This window comes from Caloenas nicobarica, chromosome 6 (assembly GCF_036013445.1).
Source record: "Caloenas nicobarica isolate bCalNic1 chromosome 6, bCalNic1.hap1, whole genome shotgun sequence".
Classification (NCBI taxonomy): Eukaryota; Metazoa; Chordata; class Aves; order Columbiformes; family Columbidae; genus Caloenas; species Caloenas nicobarica.
In genome coordinates this window covers 25,652,777-25,673,681 of record NC_088250.1, presented here as the reverse complement: position 1 = coordinate 25,673,681, position 20,905 = coordinate 25,652,777, and the positions used below count along the sequence as shown (strand labels likewise).

At 40.6% G+C, this 20,905-nt stretch overlaps 1 protein-coding gene across 1 annotated transcript in view; it reads right to left on the bottom strand.

Moving 5' to 3' along the window:
• The window catches only part of USP37 (ubiquitin specific peptidase 37), a 37,386-nt gene that overhangs the window by 4,360 nt on the left and 12,121 nt on the right, over nucleotides 1-20,905 (bottom strand). The window contains exons 11-22 of the mRNA XM_065638162.1: nucleotides 19,567-19,690; nucleotides 19,118-19,323; nucleotides 17,925-18,042; nucleotides 16,620-16,699; nucleotides 15,078-15,242; nucleotides 13,593-13,658; nucleotides 12,448-12,598; nucleotides 8,101-8,353; nucleotides 5,543-5,709; nucleotides 3,677-3,737; nucleotides 1,370-1,485; nucleotides 74-143 (exon numbers count right to left, since the gene is read on the bottom strand). Coding sequence (XP_065494234.1) covers nucleotides 74-143; nucleotides 1,370-1,485; nucleotides 3,677-3,737; nucleotides 5,543-5,709; nucleotides 8,101-8,353; nucleotides 12,448-12,598; nucleotides 13,593-13,658; nucleotides 15,078-15,242; nucleotides 16,620-16,699; nucleotides 17,925-18,042; nucleotides 19,118-19,323; nucleotides 19,567-19,690 — 1,577 coding nt within the window. The remainder of the gene's footprint in view (nucleotides 1-73; nucleotides 144-1,369; nucleotides 1,486-3,676; nucleotides 3,738-5,542; nucleotides 5,710-8,100; nucleotides 8,354-12,447; nucleotides 12,599-13,592; nucleotides 13,659-15,077; nucleotides 15,243-16,619; nucleotides 16,700-17,924; nucleotides 18,043-19,117; nucleotides 19,324-19,566; nucleotides 19,691-20,905) is intronic.

Below are 20,905 nucleotides of genomic sequence, written 5' to 3'. Positions count from 1 at the left end.
TGCTATGGTAATTCTGTATTACAGGCTTTTTAAGACAGAAAAGAGAAGAAGAATAAAATATGATATCTTTTACCTGAAGAGGATGTGCTTCCGATATGGCTGACGATGCTTATGAGACGGTAGGAGTGAGGAAGCTCTCCTGTCTGAAAAGAAAGTCCAATTAAAGCTTTGAGGCATTCACTTCTGTCCCACGTAGCTTATGGACAAGATGATTTATACTGTATTCAAAGCTGCAACCCAGACAAGGATTACAGAAACAGACACCCTGGTTCAGACCAAATGAAGAGTCTTTCTGAAAGTGGGAAAAACCCTCCCATCTTATTTAATCTTTCAGCCAGCCAAATGAACGTGCAGAGGAGTCACTCTGACCTCAGAACAGATGCTGACATGAGCTCTACACTGCAAAGTTTTCTAAACAACCATTTCCTGAGTGACTTCTACTGATGTCAGAATGAATGCACCAAATAAACAGAGAAAACCAAAAAGGGAACACCATGCTTATTTCTGAAATATCAAAGAAATACCCTTGAGAATGGTACACAGATTTAACAGCTAATACTGGATACGTAGCCCAGGTTCTCTTGTCCTGCGCCTGTAATGTCATCAGACAACACCCTCTTTGCACGCAGGAAACATGCTCTGTCTGCTCACTGACAATAAAACTAAATGATGGTAACTAGCTTTTAACAACTACTTTTTAATCCTCTATGACTAGGAAACATTATTGATAACAATTCACTGGCAATACTCTTAAAATGCAGCTCTTGGTTTAAGGGTAAGGAAATTGGTGAAGAACTCTAAGAAAATAAAAAGTGCTCAAGGAAACACCAATTATTTTAACCTTTTCCACCCTACACAGTACTCCTTCCACCCAGGCAGGTGACTTGTGCAGTGCTGCTGCGTGGAGTCTGAGCGCGCTGGCAGCACGGCCTGGGTCACGGTTACATGTCCCTTAGTGGGAACAGGACCTTGCCACAACTTCTGAGCTCTGGTGGTGCAGGATCTAGAAGCTCACGGTGTTGCCACTAAACTACCACGCTGGCTGATATCCTCTCTCTAAGTAAAAATTTCAGGCCCATTGCTTGACACGCACTGGAACATTTCTGATATAAGACTACTGTTTCCTTTTCACCATTATCCACATCTTCGAGAAACTCAGAGGGTCTCTGCAGCTGGTTTGGGTTTTTTAAAAAATCAAAATAACACAACAGGACAGTCCCTTAAGGATATAAATTTTCTATCTTTTCACTTTTGAACATAAAAGATGTTTCTAGACTCTACATCTGCTCTGTAAAACTACCTCCAACACTGAATTGATGGTAAAGGAGGGGTATGTTTCTCAGTTGGCTTTTGAAATCATAGATCACACCTCAGCATTTCTTTTCAGCTCTTCTGCTTCAGCTTCTGAATACTCCATGTCAAAAACATCCTCGTTGCCAGAGTCTTCATCAGAACCAATGCTGTCCAGGAGAGAGCTGTTAAACTCTAGATAGCATGGAAATAATGATACTGCGTGAGAAGCCGTGGTGCACACAGGAATTCACAACAGGTTGAGGTATATCTACCCACATAAACAAGCACAATAAAATGCTAATGTTTCAAGCTTCCTTTCCAAGGAAGCAGGAGATATTGCAACTTCCAAATAAAAACTCTCTCTCCCTTCCCCAAATTGTCAGAGCAATAGTTAAGAAAAGTATCTTGGACTACAGAACTAATTTTAGCATCATCTCTCCCATACTTTTAGAAAAGAGCATTATGGCAATGACAGCTGGGTGACAAAAGAGCATTTAAACACCCTGTTTGCTCCAGAGCACTGGTGGTCTGCAGCCAGAATCAGCATTAAAAGAAGTACAGCCAGCCTGGTCAATGAACTGTAAGTCTCTGCAACAAGAAGCTATGAACTCCAGTTTAAACTATAAGTTGCATTAACAAAGTGCATTTTTCAATTAAAACTGGCATCGAAACGCTCCTGCTGGCAGCAGGCATCTTTTCATTGTTTTCCATGGTAAGAAGGCTGCTCACCGCAGGAACTTCCAGTTTGCTTGGCTGAGCAAAACGCAGGCAGCTCTCTGTAAAGAGCCGGAAGGCACTGCTGCTCCCTGTACACCCTGTTCCAAACTGCCTGGGATTCTGCAGCTACCCAACCAATTTAAGATTTTGTACAGTACTCATTAGGAGAAGTAGCTATGCTTTCGCTGGCTAAATTAAAGCTATGTTGTCCTGGGTGGGTGAGGAGCTGAGATTAACAGGACACTGCTCGGGAGAATTTTTTTTTTTTTCTTGAAGAGACTGTCAACATCTGTAATGATGGAGATATTTTGCCAAAGAGATTCTCACACTGTTTGCCCTGTTAAACCATCAGATGCTGGATTAGTATAATCATCTTGGGAAGTTTACAGATGAATCCCTTTAACTGAGAATATTTTACTGCTGGTTTCCACACTTGGCCTGTTGTAAGCTACTCTACAGCCGAGAAATGCAGCCACTTAGGCAGGTCTCTGCATGAAGCACTTGCCACGGGTATTGCCTAAACGCCACTTCACCAATGGCCCTTGGATGACGAGTAGTTCTTTGATTGCAGCACCACTGGGAACCTTTCTAAGACAAATAGTACCAGATCCATGCTCACGATTACTAACATCTCCTTAAACAGCTGCTGGCTGGTGCCTTACAAATGGCCTGGCAGCAACTTGAGAAGCACAAGGCAATGCTCATGTTCAAGTCAAGCATCTGCAAATCAGGAGGAGGAAGGATTTCTGGTGCTGAACCCTTCCCAGCCATGATTCGAGGAAGATCCGAGAGGGACTTGACACTCAGTCTGCCAGAGCTCAACAGGGGACAGGACTCAGGTCAAGGGACATTAAATCAGGATTCAACTTACTTCTCTTCAGAAGCAGACATGGGCTCATCCAGTAATAACTGAGGGCCTTTAGAGGTGCCTGAGCAGCTACAAGTGTCTTAACGCAAGACCTCATTAGCCCTCCCTCTCCAGAGCAGGAATTTTCTCTCTGTTACGCTTTGCTCTGCCAGATTGTATGAAATCACTCACATGCCACCCTCACACAAACATTAAACAGTGCCCGAGGCTCACCATGCTGTCTGGATTGGGAAAACACAGATAGTGTATTTTGGGTTTCTTTTTTTCACCCCCAACAGCTACACCTTGCAGTGAGGTCTTCCTCTTCTCTATCAGGCAGACAGAGCACTTACTCATTTCGCTGGGCAAGGCTAGTGCATTAATTAATCAGCAGTAAAATATCAATGCAACTAAGAAATAATCCTTATGCTCTGACAAGAGCCTTTGGCATGCTGGCTTTTGCTAGGAACGCAAAATTCCAAGGCCCATTTTGCTATATATATTAAATACTAGTTATATAGATTTAACATTACAGAAACACAACATTACATATATAATGATATATTTGTTTATATATAAAAATGAAATTAAAAACTTAAGGGACTGAAATAAGATATTTTTCTTATTAAGCTTTTCCTGACGTTTGCTTTTGCAACTGAGAGCAAGAAAAGCTGGCCTGAGCAAAGCCAAACATAGCAAAGCACACACCAAAGAGCATCAAATCCCAGCTGTTTTACAGACACTTGGGAGCTGCACTCATACATACAGATCTATTTTCCCTCAAAAGCAACATTCTGGAAGAAGTTTAATGAGTTTCACCTTGTAGACTTAATTCCGTAGCTCGTTTAAGGTCATCATCCTCTTTTTGTTCTCGCGCCTCCTGATGGGAAGAGAACAAAACTTAGCTCATTGAGACACTGCACTGTTTAAAATTCTTGTGGTGCTCTTTTTCCATTGAAACTGTGCTGCTCTGGTTTCTACAACAAACCTGACATTGTAAATTAAAAGTTCTGTGTGAAGGAATGTTTGCAACCAGCGAGAGTCCAATGTTCCCGTGCAACAGAACCTGGGACAAACCTTCATTAAGGCTCGTCAAAGCTCCTGAAGTTTGGTATGCAGCAGAGCGAGTCTCTAGTAACACCAGATGCTTTCTCTGGATCATTCATTTGAAAAGCATCTGAATGAACTTGCAACCCTTTGCTAAGGAAAGCTGTCATTACACAAAAAGCTCCTCACACTTCGGCAAAATTTAGACTACTTCTGCTCAAAGCCAGCTGAGGACAGAGTCATCAAATTCTGATAGATTTTATTATTTGTAAGACATTTGAAAGCAGAGCCAGTGGTTTTATGTAACAGGTATAATTCACAAAGGCAGGATGCAAAAGACAACACCACTAAACAACCAGGTATTAAAAACATTACCATGAACAAGTAGTAAAGAAACCTCAAATCAACAAACCCTTCTAATCTTTGGATAATATCATGCCCCTGTTCCTCCCACCACTCTCGAAAGCTCAGAGCTACAGCAAGCCAGTCAATATTTAATGAGCCAGTTTCTTAATTCAGGATTTGAACGCCGTGAGCGCACCTGAACGCAGAACCCTAACTATGTATTTCAAATCAAGATAACCACAGCTACTGCATTTCCATGCCTGAATCATTAGAGCGGCAGGTTTTCGCTTCAGAACTGTAGCAGAACAACACTCAAAGGGCAGTTTTACATTACTAGCATGAGGCCTTTTATCTCACTATTTCTAAAGCATTTGGGAATCTTTGTTAAACTACTCAGCATCGCTGAATCAAAGCTACATCTGGCGTGGAACATACCAACCAGCACCTCATAATGAGTAATGGGAGAGAAAAATCCAAGAGCCATGGAAACATCAGATCTCATAAGGTAAACCATGACAGCTTTAGTATTAACAGAGAGCGAACAAGGGCACCTATTTTAAGAAAGACCTGGCTAAGCGCTTGTTTCACTCTCAGCAGCTTGGTTAAACTTGTGGAAATCAGTTACAGGTCTTGAAATTCAAGTGGAACACAGATGGTCAGCACACAACCCAAGATCCCAGTTCTTTCCAAATCTAATTTAAAGGACTTGTTTTCAACTAAATTATTTGTGATTCTTTTTCCAATTTACTATCAGGGAAGGATCACATAAATGGTCAGTTCCTATATTCTCCACTAAGCACGCTTTACTTGCTAGCACCAGAAACAAGGCACTGGCATCGACAGATCTTTAAGCTGACCTGGCACGGCCATTCTTAGCCTTTGCTTTCAAACCTGCCACGACACGCTGCAAGAAGCAACTGCCAGGGAAGCTAAAGGTGGGCTTGGTTCTCAGTGAAAGACAGTAAGATTTCAGTTTATCATCATTTTTATATAATGTTACAAGGCAGTGTATAAATGTGCACAGAAAGCTTTGAGAAATCTGCAGGTCTGTGATGTGATATACAGTTACCAAAGTACATACAAAACGTGCCCAGATGTATCCCGTGCTGTCACCCTACTGACACTGGAGCTAGAAGAACCCAAACCTTTCTTCATTTTTCTCTTTCTTCTGTTTTTCTCAAAAAAGCCCAGCAGAATCCCTTTGCAGTTACTGCCTGAACACAAGTTTTCCTTTAGCCATCGGGTTTGCAGTGTTGGGCAAGACAACTCAAGGAAGGAAACTTTATTTCTTACTTGCTCTTGAAGGCTTTGAGCCAGCGCCTGCTGGAGTTCTTGCTCTTCCCTCTCTCTCTCCATATCGTACTGCTGCAGCCAGTCAACCTCCCCCTGGGAGCCTTCCGGAGTTTTGTTTTCCTTATTCTCATCAAAATCTTTAGTTATCTCAGTGAAACTGGCAGGACCTGAGGAAGCAGAAAGTACAGTGATGCTTTCCTGAGGCTTCTGTTTGTTACCAGCTAAATCCTCTTAAATCACCACAATCCTTGCAGCACAGTGACATCTATTGACAGGGCGAGCTCACTAGCCATTAAAAAAAACCCACACAAAAGTCAAACAGGAAAAGCTCCAAAGTCTTATTTTAACAGGTGTAAGACGAACCATTTGATTAATCCTCAAACCCGTTTTCTTCTTAGCCTTTTATGTTCACTCAGAAACATAAATTTTAACTAAAGGAAGATGTCACACAGCACTAGGTTTCTGCGGCCATGAAGCTGACACTTGAATGTCTCTAGAAGGAACGACAGATTATAAAAGTTTGCATTGCATATTATACCTCAGAGTACTACAGATGAAGCCACAATTAAAGCCAAATCATATGTAAGACAGAGGGAAGCACAAATCTGAAGCATTGTTTATATTTGTCAACTTTTACTTCAGGTAGGAGCCTCAATCTTGTGAACACTATCTACAGCTTTAAAAGTGCAAGAATATTATAACTTTTCAGTTCACCTTTAAAGCGAACACTATGGCAGAAGTGTTTTACAAGACTTCTGGAATGAACATGCATTGAACCACTGCCCACATCCCCTCCTGCAATTGCAGGACACTTTTGATTCTCCCATTTGCTTGCAGTTGAGAAAGAGTCAGGACCTACTCCAACAGCTATCATGCAGCAACACGCAAAACTTTAGTTTTGCCCTATGCAGACTTCAGAATCTGCTCATTAGTTATTAGCAAGGATTACACAAGGCACTCTCAGTATCTGCGACATCTTAAACATGAGATCACCAGAACCAGAACTATAATCCATCAGCCTAATCCTTTTAAGATGAAAAACAAAACAGAATTCATTACATGACCTTTGAAAACTTCCAGTGTAAGAAGAAATACTCAACTCACACAACTGCTATTTGAGGATCATGTAGCAGAAAAGACATCTTCTGTCATATCTAAATCAGCCTTTTTTGAAAGCACCACAAACTCTTCTGTGTTTAGAAAGAAATGTACTACTAGTGGTAACAAGAAATGGACCAAGTTTAATCCATCATGTTTAGAATCATCTTGTCTGATGCATCCTTTGCAATTATGTTTCCTTTAAACAGAACATAAAATTGTAAACTCATGGTGAGTTACATTTGGCTGCTGTAACTAGTAACTCAACACATAGAGATACACATCTCATCTGAATGCCAAACCGGGTGCTTTGAGTAGTACTTGGGGTTTTTGGTCAAACACAGTCAAATATAGAAAGCTGAATGCAATGTTGAGCATTTAACTGCATTCTTAATCAGAAAATACAGAAACTTTTATTAAACACATACTTTTTGCTTAAGTGTCACAACAGAGTCTTCAAATAATTACATTATGCTTTCCAAAGAAAACCTGGAGAGAGATACGTTTATATGGCCACACTCTCACAACTCCTTCACACAACACCAGTGTATACAGAGGAGGGCACAAACAAGGCTGACCACACACTTCGTTTTCTTATATCCTGCCTTCCAACACGCAAAATATCAAGAGTTGTCCATTGAAACAAGTGCAATTTTTGGTAATAGAGCGAGGGTTTTTTTGTGAATATTTAACCTCCTGGCTCTTAGAGGAGAAGAGCATACTGTTGGCCTGTTTTTCTAGGCTACTAGAATTAAAAGTCTGACTGAAGGCATGTAGCACACAACAAATGATAAACACTTAGAGACTCTGTTTCCCCACACTGAGATCAAACAGGCTCCTTCTTGTACTTAACTGTGTTTCTGGGTCAGAGGCCAGAATTCACATGCCGAGTCTCTCACTCAAGGGTCTGCTCTCCCATTAAAAAGTATTACAAAAAATTACAGAGATAGAGCTAAATTAATTAGTAAGTAGTGATAAAAACACCCCTGTGTTTATGAAAGCATTTGGGTCTTGGGCACTCCAGACATCACTCTTACACACCAGCAATGGGAACACTGCTACTGTGCTGCCCAAACTTCAACAGCTATGGAAATGAAAATACTTTCTGATTACGGAAGATTAAGTTCCAGACGCTGCCAAATCTTAGTAAATTTAATTGTCTGGTATGGGAACCAGTGGAAGCATGTGTTAATCAGGAGAGAGAAAAAAAAGTGGAAATTAACTCTAAAGATGATGTTACCTTTATCAGAGAGGCGACAGACATACAGTAAAATACATTTTCACAGTTCAATGAATTAAACACTTTATACACAGGGAAACTGCAAGAAAACTCTGAGGAAGTCAGGCAATTTCAGCAGTGCACTTGCACCCAGATTCTGCCACCATGTATACTAAACTGCTGCTATCAGTGACCCGCTTTAGCTCACTATAGACCAATTAAGATGGTTACTTTGCCTTACCCGAGTCTAATGCTGCTTTGGGTTTCTCCATCTCCATAGATTCTAGGTTTTCCGGCAATTCCTGAATTTCATCATCTCCAAAACCAGTGTCTGGGCTGCTTGTGGGTTTATCTTCATCATGGCTCAGAGACAGAGAAGCTTCCCTTTTGCTAATCTCTAAGACAGCTGCCAGCAGCTCATCTTCGCTCATCCCATCAAAACCAGCATTACCCAGCTCAGGTTTATCACCCTCCATTTTACTTCTTTTTGAACCCTAGAGATAAATGGAGTTATGATTAAGTGCTTAAATAAAACGGGATAGAACATCAGCTTTACATTTCTGTGGAGATCTTTTAAATTTCTTTTATTAACCCAAGGGAGTGGAAGCTTGGCTCTGTCAACATTAAACAGATAAGTTATATGAGAGTCAATGGAGAGACAACCTTTGTAGCTACATTCACTCCAAGGAATAATATTTAAATATAAACTACAACCAGTTTTTACAGGCCCTGTGGATTAACATACACCAGGTAACCCTTCCCTTCAACACTCATGTTCCACCTTTATGTTCTGATGAATCCTCAAGCCTCTGGCGAGTCAGTGCTGAGGCACAAGCAGTGAAATTGCAAGTTTGTTAACAAAGACTGAGGCAGCAACATGAGAGTAATTGAACTTGAACACAGGGATGGAAGAATAGGAACTGAAATCAGGCTGGTATGAAGAGCAATTAAAATTAGGTTTGGTGCTGCAGAATTGCCATGTGAAATCTTGAGGGGTGGGCAGGACTCTGCAAACCAAGTAATAAAACAGTTAACCAGGGAAAGGAGAGAATTATTCTTTCCCAGTGAGAACAGAACAACTTTGAATTGGAAGAAAGGAAAAACACTGTAGTCTTAATCTGAATTTTTCCATCTTTAGTCATTTTCCTAAAACTGATGCTCATGCACTCCTACACCATACTGATTTACAACTACTACAGTAATTTCAATGATTTTGATATTAACTTAATCAGGAGGTTAACCTCCATGTATACATATACCATATGCTTAGATTTTTTTTCCTATATTATGTTAAAAAATGGGGAAAACTAGTTTCTATCAGAATGTACTTATCCTGGTCTTATTTCAAAGTGCATTTGGATGGATCTCAGAACTTTGTTAAAATGAACAGAAATACATTTTCACTGGTGCTTTTTACTTATACAACAAGCTTTTGATGAACAAGACTAGTTTTATATAGCATTTTGTATTAAAACTGGCTTATCAAACAAGATTAGCAAATGAATTACCCAACTAAATTGCTTATCTCTAGACATCATATCCTCCAAGAATTAGAACTGACAAATTCAAACTCTCTCCTCGCATTTATTCTTGCACTGAATAAGGAAAGCCGAGTACCTGCTTTTTAAGCATTCTGATTTCTCTCTCTGCACCTGCAGGCTACTAACATCAAAACTGGCTTAGCTCTTCAGCAAACTCTAGTTCCAGGCACTTTGCCAACAACGAACACTAACTCAGTGGCTGGACTTTAAAGACTTAACAGCATCTGTGCATTATTTGAATAGAACTTTCCTATTAGAAAATATTTGCATAGATTTTAAGTAGCTCAGGTTCTAAGATGGGCTGCTTTAAATATGTATTTTTAAAAACTACTTCAAATACTACTCCATTTGCAGAGGCAGAACTTGCAGAAATTGCAGTTCTCACTTCAGCTTGGAGAAGAGAAGGCTCCGGGGAGACCTTATTGCAGCCTTTCAGTACTTAAAAGTGGCCTATAAGAAAGATGGGGACGGACTTTTTAGCAGGGCCTGCTGTGATAGGACAATGGGTGATGGTTTTAAACTAGAAGAGGGGAGATTCAGGCTGGACATGAGGAAGAAAATTTTTACAACGAAGGTGGTGAAACACCGGCCCAGGCTGACCAAAGAGGTGGTGGATGCCCCATCCCTGGAGACATCCCAGGCCAGGCTGGATGGGGCTCTGAGCAACCTGATCTGGGTGAAGATGACCCTGCTCATTGCAGGGGGTTGGACTGGATGAGCTTTGAACATCCCTTCCAACACAAACTCTTCTATGATTCTATAACTGCTGTTTGCCCCCTCAACCCAATGTCGTATCCAGCCGCTGTTCCAGCTGTTCTCCCACATGGCAAGGCTGTTTTGCAAACAGTGCCCTGCAGGAGATACACTGGCCACCAAGTGACTGCCAAGCCCCTAACGCAGCCTCATCCACAGCTATGGTGAGAAGCAACCAAGGGAACAGTGCAGCAGCAGTAACGCTGCTTCCACGGACAAGGACCAGGAGCAGGTCCTCTCAGGAGAACAACGATAGATAACAGGTGGCTGGTCAGCCCTGTGGTTGAAGAGTGGCCAACGTGCATGGCCACAAAGAATAAAGTCCCTTATGTGGAATCATCATCACCACCGTCTCTTTCCCACAACAGGCTGGAAAGCCTATGATTAATTTGCTATTCAAATTAACAGGCTTTATTCCCACAATTTCTGCACTCACAGGGCTTGTGCGATAGAGACTACTCTCACTTCCTCACAAACAAAACTTGCGGAGGAATTATTTAGAAAGTTTGGGATACTTGTTCTATGAGAGACTTCAAAGACAAGCTAGTTTCCTTCCCCCACCCACAGCCAGCTATAGATGTCCCATGAAGGACAGCAGTTGCCTACCCTGTCCCTCAGACCTTCAGCAAAGGGTTTTCTGCTTTCTCCCGAAGCAATCCATTCCATTCCTACACATCCTGAGCATCACGAAGCTTTCCTCCACATTTAACCTAAAAATTACTGTCTGTCATTTAATTCTATTACTTCTTGTTCTATCTGCCACGGAAAACAGTGTGTTTATTAATTTCTTTCCCTTCCTTGAAGATACAAGCCTTGCCTCAGTTTCTCCTTAATCTAAAGGACCCACATTCATTCACCTACTCCTCCCTCCCCAAATTTTTCCTTTCTAGACCTCTGACCATTCATATTCCTCTCCTCGGGCCCCTCTCCAATTAATCTATAACTTTTGGAGTCTGGAGCCCAAAGCTGGATATAGAACTCCAGCTAAAGCTCAATGCTGAGAAAAAAAGGAATTATTACTTCATGCAACCTGCAGGCTATGCCTCTGTCTATACACTGATGTTTTCAACCAGTCTGACCTTGTGACCAGCTCAGCCTTCGCTCCTGTCTGAGGGCCCACTGCTTTCTCAGCTGTTCCCACCCCTCATTTACAGTCTATTAGTCCTGCTAAGATTAGCACCTTTAGTCTGTTCCTACTGAACAACCCCTCCTATTTTTAGGCAATTTCTCAGATTTGTCAAGATCATTCTTAACTGTAGTTCTGAGCTTCAACATACTTGCAGCCCTTTCCAGCTCTGGGTCTTCTGAAAATTTAATATTCATTATCTGTTATATCATTTATGAAATACTGAATGAACCAGGATCCTCCCTTGGCTTGCTCTTCCCATCAGATGAGAAACTGCAGATATCTTACCTATTGTTACCTATTATTATTCAGCCAGCTTCCTGCCTGTCCTTTCATGCCATAAGCAAGACCACAATTCTCTAATTTATTAAAATAACCCCATTAACATTGTCAAAAACTTTAGAGAAGCAGATAGGCAGGACACTTTCTCAAGTACTTGGCCTGCAATGCTCCAACAGAAGGAAGTAGTACTGCAAGATAATCCTCTAAGCTTCTTGCTTTCCCTACTGGGTCATCATTCTTCCCCAGACAACTCATCTACCTGGTAACACACTGCCCTGACTGAGGCAAAAAATGTCTTAGCAACATTAATACTAGTCGCAATGAAGAGCTCAAAGGCAATTTGAAATTAACTACACGTTTACATCAATGAGCTTGATCTCTACACAACTCTATGTGTCCACTCCCAAAGGCTGATAACTGCAGCTTCTTAAAGCTTTTAAAAAGCCACACTTGAAAGAAAACATAGATTGGATGTGCAAAAACCTCTCTCGACTGAATATTTTGACTTGCCCAACTTTTACTGGATCTAATTTAATCAAGGGCTTTACTGCATAATTTTATTATTGACACCCCATTATATTTCAGCCTGGAAATGTTATCAGAAAAAGTTACCCAAAGGACTGACAAAACTGCTAAGCAGCTGGTATACATAACCTGAAAACTTAAGTGCAGTTGCAAGTAATTACATCTGTTCCCAGTGGGAACCCAAGACAACTGTACAGAGAGGTCAATTAGCGAAGCACTCCCTTCCAGCACTGCAGTGCTAATTAGGAGAAAAAGTTATCTTACATCAACTTTACTCACAGTCTATGTTAAGAAAAGCACAGGCCAGACATGAGCACATACAGGATCTACGTATATGGAAGTTTGTGGTTCTTACCCTTACCTTTTCTGGCTCTTCTTGCAGTTGTTGCTGATCTCTACCCTGTATGTTACACAACCTTTGGCTATGGGCAACAGAACGTTTCAACGGCTCATCATCGCTGTCAGAATCTACACAGAGTGCTGCAGAGCTCTTTGACTTGAAAGTGTATTTTCTGTAAATTAAAAACATGGCTATAAAACTGCATAGCATTGTAGCACTGTACAGATCTGTTTCAAAGTAACTGCTAAAGAAGTGTGTTACACCCAATTTTCACATTGTGGGGCAGTACAATTTGGGGAACAAACTGCAACGATTCACAACGAAACGTTATTGACATAGGAGGCAGGGTTTTCAGAAAAAAAATCCATCTTTTACTAGGTTAACTTCCATACCTTCTTCAAGCCTGGAATAGCAACTTACAGCCTTAAAAGTTACTAAGTGTGTGGCTCTTGCTTCTAAGGCTGAGGATTCTGGGCTTTATTGCCCAGCAAGGAAGTCTGGGGAAGTCATGATTTCTGCTCAGTTAGGAACTGTGGTCTCTAAGTGTTCCACAATACAAAACTATCCAGTGTAATATCACATTTTTCACTATATCAAAAACTGGCCTTTCAAAAGGGCCTAATAAGAACAGTGCCTTCTCATCTTTGCAAATCAACTTAAGGAACTAATCACCTGCTCTCAAAACCCACACTGGGGCTCCACAGAGCCAGAACAGAGAAAATAGCTAAACTGCAGAATTAGAAGCCATTTTGCTTCTTATATATGTGACTTGCAACTAAAAATGCAAGCTAGTTTGAGATAGCTGGCACTGACAAATCATCTGTACAAACTAAACCCAGTTCTCATTCTGCTGATTAGTCTGAAAAAGAAAAATCACCTTTGCTTACTTACAAGTCCCCAAAGGTTCTCAAGAGAAATGCTAAGGTGATCATGTCAACTAGGCAAACTATACCATTGATACTAATTTCAGCTAGCACGTAACACCAGTAAAACTCAGATATGAAAAAAGACAGCAGTTGAAATAATTTACTACAACAGAAAAAAATAGAAAGAAAACAAACAGAAAAAGTGGAAAGATTAGAGAAGAATAATTAGAAAATTTTAAAACGCCTTAAAAATTATCCCATGAAAGCCCAAGCCACTGGCACTTCAGAGCTATAACTCACCTAGAAGGCGTGGAAGTGGTTATACTGCAGGAATTCACCATTTGGGAGGCTTTCAATGGACGGGAACTATTGAAAAAGCAAAGTATTTATTCCAGTAGTTACAGTACCTAAAAAAGAAGTGGTTACTTGTCTGCTATGCATGCAAATTCATGACCAAAGGAACAAGCAGAATACCATTATGTACTTGCTAATTGCTTAGATTTAGACTAATAACTCCATCATGCTATAAATATACAACAGTTGTTCAAAACCTTATATAATCCTTTAAACTTGATTCACTTCTTAGTGATGCAGCCTTGGGGACAAGCTCACAAATTAAAGGCTTTGAGCTCCCATGTCAAGACAATTCATTCCTTTTTTTTTTGGTTCCCACCAACACTTGAGCTCCTGCTCCCAAACCACAGTCCCCTGCTGCTGTCCGGATTAGCTGGTTTTCTGGCATGTCCCACATCTCTGTTTCTCCTCCCTTACCTGGATTCTTCTGAACAAACTTCCCGCTCCATTTGATCCTTTCACGGGCTCTTCCAAGTCCATCAGTATCACTACGCATCTATCTACCAGACGGCCTCCAAATATTTTCTAACCTTCCTCCTCAAACTAGGGCTACTTCTGTCCAGCCTAGTCACCTTTCCATTCTCTGGTTAATCAGAATGGTTTAAATGACTGAAAAAAAGCCATTGAAAAGCTATTTCAAATATATTTTCAAGTATTTTTGTTCTGGTTAACTTAAGCTTTTTGTTATGTTTAAAACGTCAAGATTTCTATTGTTGTAAACGCCACTGAACGTTCAGCACAAGAACGCCTGTCACACCGCTGAACACATACACCAGATGCGTCCTAACTCACTAGGGTTACTGAGGCTATGTCACTGGGCAGGAACCACAAGAGACCTGAGGGTTTCTTGTTCCTTATTCTGCCACAGACTTCCTATGTGACAGCTGGCACATTTAATCCCTGTGTCTCAGGACAAGCAGCTGCACAGAAATAAGGGAAAAGGAGAGAGCATATTCAGCCTGTGAAGTGCTCAGATATAACAGTGGCACAGGAAAGACATTGAAAAATGAATGACAGCGCAGGAGGTCTAAGTGGATATTAGCAGAAAAAGGTAGGATGTTGCATCTCCTAAGCAGCATTAAGTGTGCTGTGAAGGGAAAGGTAATCTAGATTATTTTGGACCAAGAGGCATAAATTTTAGAAATTACTGACAAAAGTTCTCATAAAAAGGACAGGAAAGCTATTTTCGAGTACAGTGAAGAATTCTATCTTACCAAATATTCCCTAGATAATGCCCCACCAACTCTTCCTACTGCTTCCATCATGCTTCCTTTCCATACAGGTTCTCATGATGGCATCATTACAAATTAGCAGTGCACATCTGAATTTTAACATTTCCTTGCCCAGACACCTTCTGGAGGAGATCTAACTGCTTGCCTTGAGGTATATGTGCTTAACATGGCAGTGATGAATCACGAGTTGTACACTTACACAGCAGAATGGACGCTCCATCCCAGCGCCAGCGGCGGCCTAGTGCTTTCCGTACAGTGTGAAAGTAGGGTTAAGTATCTTGGAATAACCACCTGCTGCCCGACTTTATGATTGAGAGACAACGCTACATTGAAGCTGTATCGTTTCAGATGAAGAATCAGGACCCTGAGAGATATGAGAGAAGGACAAACGTTAATCTCAAGACAGAGGTTGGAAAACCGATTCAAAATCCAAGTAGCCCTGTTTACAAAATGCATTCACCTGATTCTAAAAAGATTATTACTTCAGCGTGGAAAGGAAATACCACCCATCTCTTATTTGGCAAGAGATGGGTAATTACTCTCCTGCCCATCACTCAACTTTGTGCAAGGTGCAGAGTGCAGACTCTGCCGACTCCAGAGGCCTCTTGCTTTGATCTGCATCACCTTGCTCTTCAGTCGAGCGGAAGTAAGCAGCTCTTACCAAACTCATTATTTTCTACTACACAGTAAGAGGCACAAAACAATTAAAATATTATCATTATAGGCCAGAATGCTAGTATACTACTCCCAGGTGTTCAAGACTGCGATGGAGGGATCACACAGCTGCCTAAAATTGAGGAAGAACTGTGCCCAGTGCAAGAAGTGAACTTGGTTTATCTGTCACGACGACGCTTTCTCTTTGAAAGAGCTTTTGATCACAACAGTATAAAGAGCCTGAAAAGGTCTCCTTATACCGAACCTTCTCCCTCATGCTGCACTTTGTACCATCTGTTTAGATCACACAGCTGTATCATCACTGGTGTTGTGCTAATATTAAAAAACTTAGACAACAGTTTTGCAGCGTTAGCATAAATACGGTAGTTAAGCAAAATGCAATCTAACTACCAGGTCACAGGGTTCAGTATGAGGACACCCGGGACAAGGACATAGGGCAGATAAAGTCACCCAACAGACTCTTTTAGGTTTACATCCCATGAGAAAATAATCCCTACCTCCAAGCACTTCCACTCTAAATAATGAAGTAAACCCAGCCATGAGGTCAGAAACTATTGAGAGTGCATTAACCCTCCAAGTGTCTGCATTCTGCCTCAAAGTGTCACGCTTACTGAGAGACAAAACTGCTATCAGCATGGGAAGAATTAATTGATTAAAGCAAAACCCTTTATAGACCTACTGGAACAAATGCCTCTAACTCAGCCCTGCCCGTTAAGTCAGCTGAGCACAAAATATTAAATTTCCAGAATATGTTTACTGTTTCCGCTTCCCTCACATCCCAGAAACCCCAAGAAAAGGGGAAGGGGAAAACTCGGCCCTCCTTGTGTAGTTGATAGGGAGGAAGAAAAAAAAGAGTTGCAGAGGGTGCCCAAAAGAGCTTCTTTAGAGGGAAACCGAAGAACAGCATGAAGACTAAATACTGGTTTTGCACATGCATCTTTCTCACATGCTGATCACCGTACACACTGTCCTACCCCTTTTCTCAGCTTTATTCTTTGAGAGACTTTTGTTTGCACTGTTCTAACAGGTGGTTCCAGGAAAGAGAGGAACGGATACCAACATGTACCTGGGAAGCCTGTTGAACTTGTGTGTGACAACAGCAGACTTTCCATTGCACTTCTCGCAGGAATACTCGATTTCCTCTGCCTGTTTCAGAGAACACAAAAATGACTAGTGGAACAAAAGACACATCAAACAGATCTCAACAGAAAGCACATTGCTTTTGGCTGTCACGGAAGCTCTTCAAAACAGCAGTTACACTTAAAGTTACAACCACCTTCAACATGACCGAACGAGAGGACATCTGACAAGAGGGCAGGTAGCAGAGATTACAACATGACAACTTATCTGCTAACACAGGTGGAATTTCTCCTGCAAGTCTATTGCAGGCCAGTGAATTAGCCACAGCTGAGACAAATTAGCTTCCAAAGAGAGGTGACAATCTTGCAAGGTTTATGGTTTTCCCTCCCATACACAGATTTGTTTCGTTGGTTTTGTTTTCCTAATAACCTTTGGTGGAAGTTTTCTTCCTTTTCTTCGAAACCTCAACTTTGTTCCTGAAAAGCTATCTACATCTAAACTTGTCAAGGATGTGCTGCACCGTAGTAGAGTTTTGAAAAGGTAGCAAAAGGGGAAGCAACACTGTGCTCAAATCACGTGTCTTAGCCATCAAACATTTCTACAGCCCTTTTCTCTAAGTGAGGCCAAAGGACACCACTATAATTTTAAGAATTTTTTAAATTTTAAGTGTAAGACCTCCACCAGCTTTTAGAATAATTGCTAGGCTTTTTCTTCCATCTGTTGAAAACATTATCTGTAAACGCAGAAAAAACAAAGATCTGTCCTGAAATACGACAAAATGCAACACTAATTCAGAGAGGTAAGGCTCATTTTCAGCTTTCAGAAATCTCACCTTGAAGATCTATTTACAAGATAAGCATCCACATATTACAACTATTTTTTTTTAATTATTATATTTGCATGACCTTTTTCCTCCATGCCAATTTAGGCTGGTACATAAGCTGTTGAAGCATCCTAGCCCAAGAGAGCAACCAGGAATTCCCAAGTGACTCTCTCAATCTGACTGCCTCCCTCCTCTCTTTTGTCTCAACTCTTCCATCACAAAGTGGGGAAGTTTACCTATTTCATAGCAGTATTGTAAGGATCAGTTATTTTATCACAATATTTTACAATAAGAAACTCCTACCTACTGTTAAAAGTCCAAATCTCAAAAGAATGAAAAGTTAATTATTTCACATGCCTGCAACTACTGTCATAGAAACTAATAATCAGCTACACAATCAAAGTTTCCATATGATAAAGAATCTACACCTACTCCACAGTGAATAAAGACAACCTGAAAACTATGTACCCGAAAAAAAAGGTCAAGAGAATCCTGGATTGATCGAGAAGGAAGCAATTTCTTTCTTCGAGGAAGGTCAATGGAGAGGTCATTAAACTGTTCTCGTTTGGTGACTGTTTCACCACACCTAAAAAAGAAACACGCTTATGTAAGTCTGACAAAAAATATACTTGAAATCAATGACAACTTAAGATTTTTTAGGCTAAAATAACTTCCCAGTAAATATATGCCTCTTCATCAACCTATTTCACTCATAAAAGTGAAACTGTTTGATGCTTATTACAAAGTTGAACTTTGAGATTTCACTTTGATGCTTTAGAAGTTGAAAGAAACATTTCTGTAAGGGTGAGAACAAAAAACCACAGACTTCTTTGGAGAGGCAAGTGATCAGGTATACAGGAAATCAAAGTGACTGCTATGTAGCCAAACACGTCTTAGTCAGCGTTCTTAGGAGAAAAGAAGTCAGCCCAGTCCATAAGAATGGAAAGCCTAGAAGTACTTTGTCTGTTTTTAGAAACAAAACAGGGTCCATCTAAAAAGAAATCTCAATTTTCTTATGCTTTTTTTAATTTTAAAAAAAGACCCTACAATAATTATTTTCAATAATTATTACGTGCATGCAATTTATTTCTAATTATTTTAGGGAACTAATGGAGTACACACAAAGTAATATTCCCAAATATCTGTGTTTATGACAACTCAGTGGAATGCAAACATCCCATAAGGAAATTTGCTGCACAGGTCATACTCAACGAATGGCCAGACATACTGGTTTACATCTTTTTCCGCAATAACCTACAGAGACAGAAGAAAATGCCATTCCCTGGAAGGCCTTGGGAAAGAATTAATAAAAAACACAGCTTCCCATTTTTTTTTGAGAGAGAGGAAACATTACTTGGCTGAAACCCCCTTTTCTGCTTATTTTCATACAACCAGTATGCAAAAAGCAAAGCACAGCAGCTTTCCACTGGATACGTAATGAGGAACTAAATGGATCGAGACTGTTTAAAGGAGGCCTGTAGCAGCAGCAGTGTGGTGTGAGGTTTACAGCATTTCTAGACTGTAGAATATTTTCCAAATATCTAGCTTTGGAAAAACATAGTTCTTAGTTCTAGTTATATCTTGCAGATGAAGTCATATAATATGGAAACACTTTTCTGTCTTTTAAAGTACAAATGAGAAAAACTCTCCAGCATACTCACATTTTGCAAATGATAGAATGCTGAACCTCAAACTCTAAGTTACTGATAACCGGACACGTATAAACTTTGGTGGCTGAGAGGTCATCAGAAGCCCGTCCGGGGGAGTTATCTTCATTAGGGACTGGCTCACTCTTCCAAGTTTTGTTTAACTTTTCCATGTCCTCCTTCAGCTGATCCAGACACTGGCTCAAGAATTCATGTGCATCCTAGAAACGGGGTAAACTCAAAGTGGTTTTGTACAACTTCATTCGGTATCCTGCTCTCAAACACACACAGACTGGGGAAATTATGTTTTAGTTCATTGCATTCAGCAATAATAAGACAGTTCTGCTCATCATTCAATCAAAAGCTCAAGTCACTGTCAAACAGTTGAAGCTTGACGGGAGTTCAATGCAGTCCAAACACTGAACAAAATACACATAATTGTTTCTAGACAACATGGTACTTACATTCTGCATGTATCCAGAAAATCTCTCTGCGGTAGCTGAAATGGCACTTTTCACCTTCTTGAGCAGTTCTTTCTTAACCTCAGGGCTGCAGACATCCTTTTTAGCAAGCAGATGGGCAAAACGCCTGCAGAAGTCAATGTAAGGAAACACTGATTGCCTTTCCAGGACTTTAGAGAAATAAAACTCATGATACCTCATTTTAAGAATCTCTAAAAGCTTTTCTCCTGTGATAAGTGGTTTATGGTTTCTATATGAAAATATCTCATATATAATTAACCTTTTCCATTTCAAGTATTTTGTAATCTCATTCGAGGCCATCATTGGAACAGGACCCAAATGAAAAAAAAAAAATTCCAGCCTTTTAAGGTAAAGAGAAGAGTCTTATAAAGTTCTATAAACTTATTTCTGTTCTATCTTTTACAATGAGAAAAAAACCCCACGATGCTTTTTGAAAATATTTGTACTGATGGGAGATGTGAAATCACATGGCGCCAAAATAAGCAACACAAAATCATTAAATTCAACTTGCATGGTCAGACAGGTTTCTATTTTTTTTTTTTTCTTAATTTTAAATTTTCCACTCAGTTTCAAGCCTTCCTCCTTCTGGCAGCAAAACATCACACCAGAGTGAAAAACAGCTGTAACCAAAAGAGCCATGAGGAATTCCTTGGCTGAAGCTACATTTAGTGTTACTGGTAACTTTGTTAAAAAACTCTTCAAATTGACTTTACCTTTGCCTCTCAGTTACTGTGATTTCCTGGTCTTTACAACTGCTTTACAATTTTGTAGGAAATACACACTCCGTATATTCCAAACACAACAGTTCAGTCACAGTAAATACATGAGAGGGAGACAGGAAGATGTCATGTCCCATGACACACACACACACAATATGACAGAAAATACCTGTGCAATCCCCTCCCGCCCCAAACCAACAACTAATACCCAGTTACCGAAATAATCTGATCAGTTTACTGCAGCTCCGCCAGTTTCTGCCTCTCTGCTGAGCTATAGTAACAACGTGTGCTCTCCTAACCCTCCACAACTGCTCGGTGAAGCACATTGGGAAAGACGCCTTTTTCACCAGAATGCAGTTGATAGGTATTTGCTTTTCAAACAGAAAATCATTCATCACGTGGGATCAAGTGCCCATACCCAAACCGACAGAGCCAAAGTATCAGCTCTGACTTGTACTTGCGCCCGGGACCACCTGCTGCCCTCCAGCACAGGTCCTGTGGCACAAGCTCTGCCCACACCATTTGCCACCAGGTATATGGGGCACAAGCTGCAGAGGTCTTTCCACAAAAATTAGGGAAAGGACATTTCAATGGGCATAGGG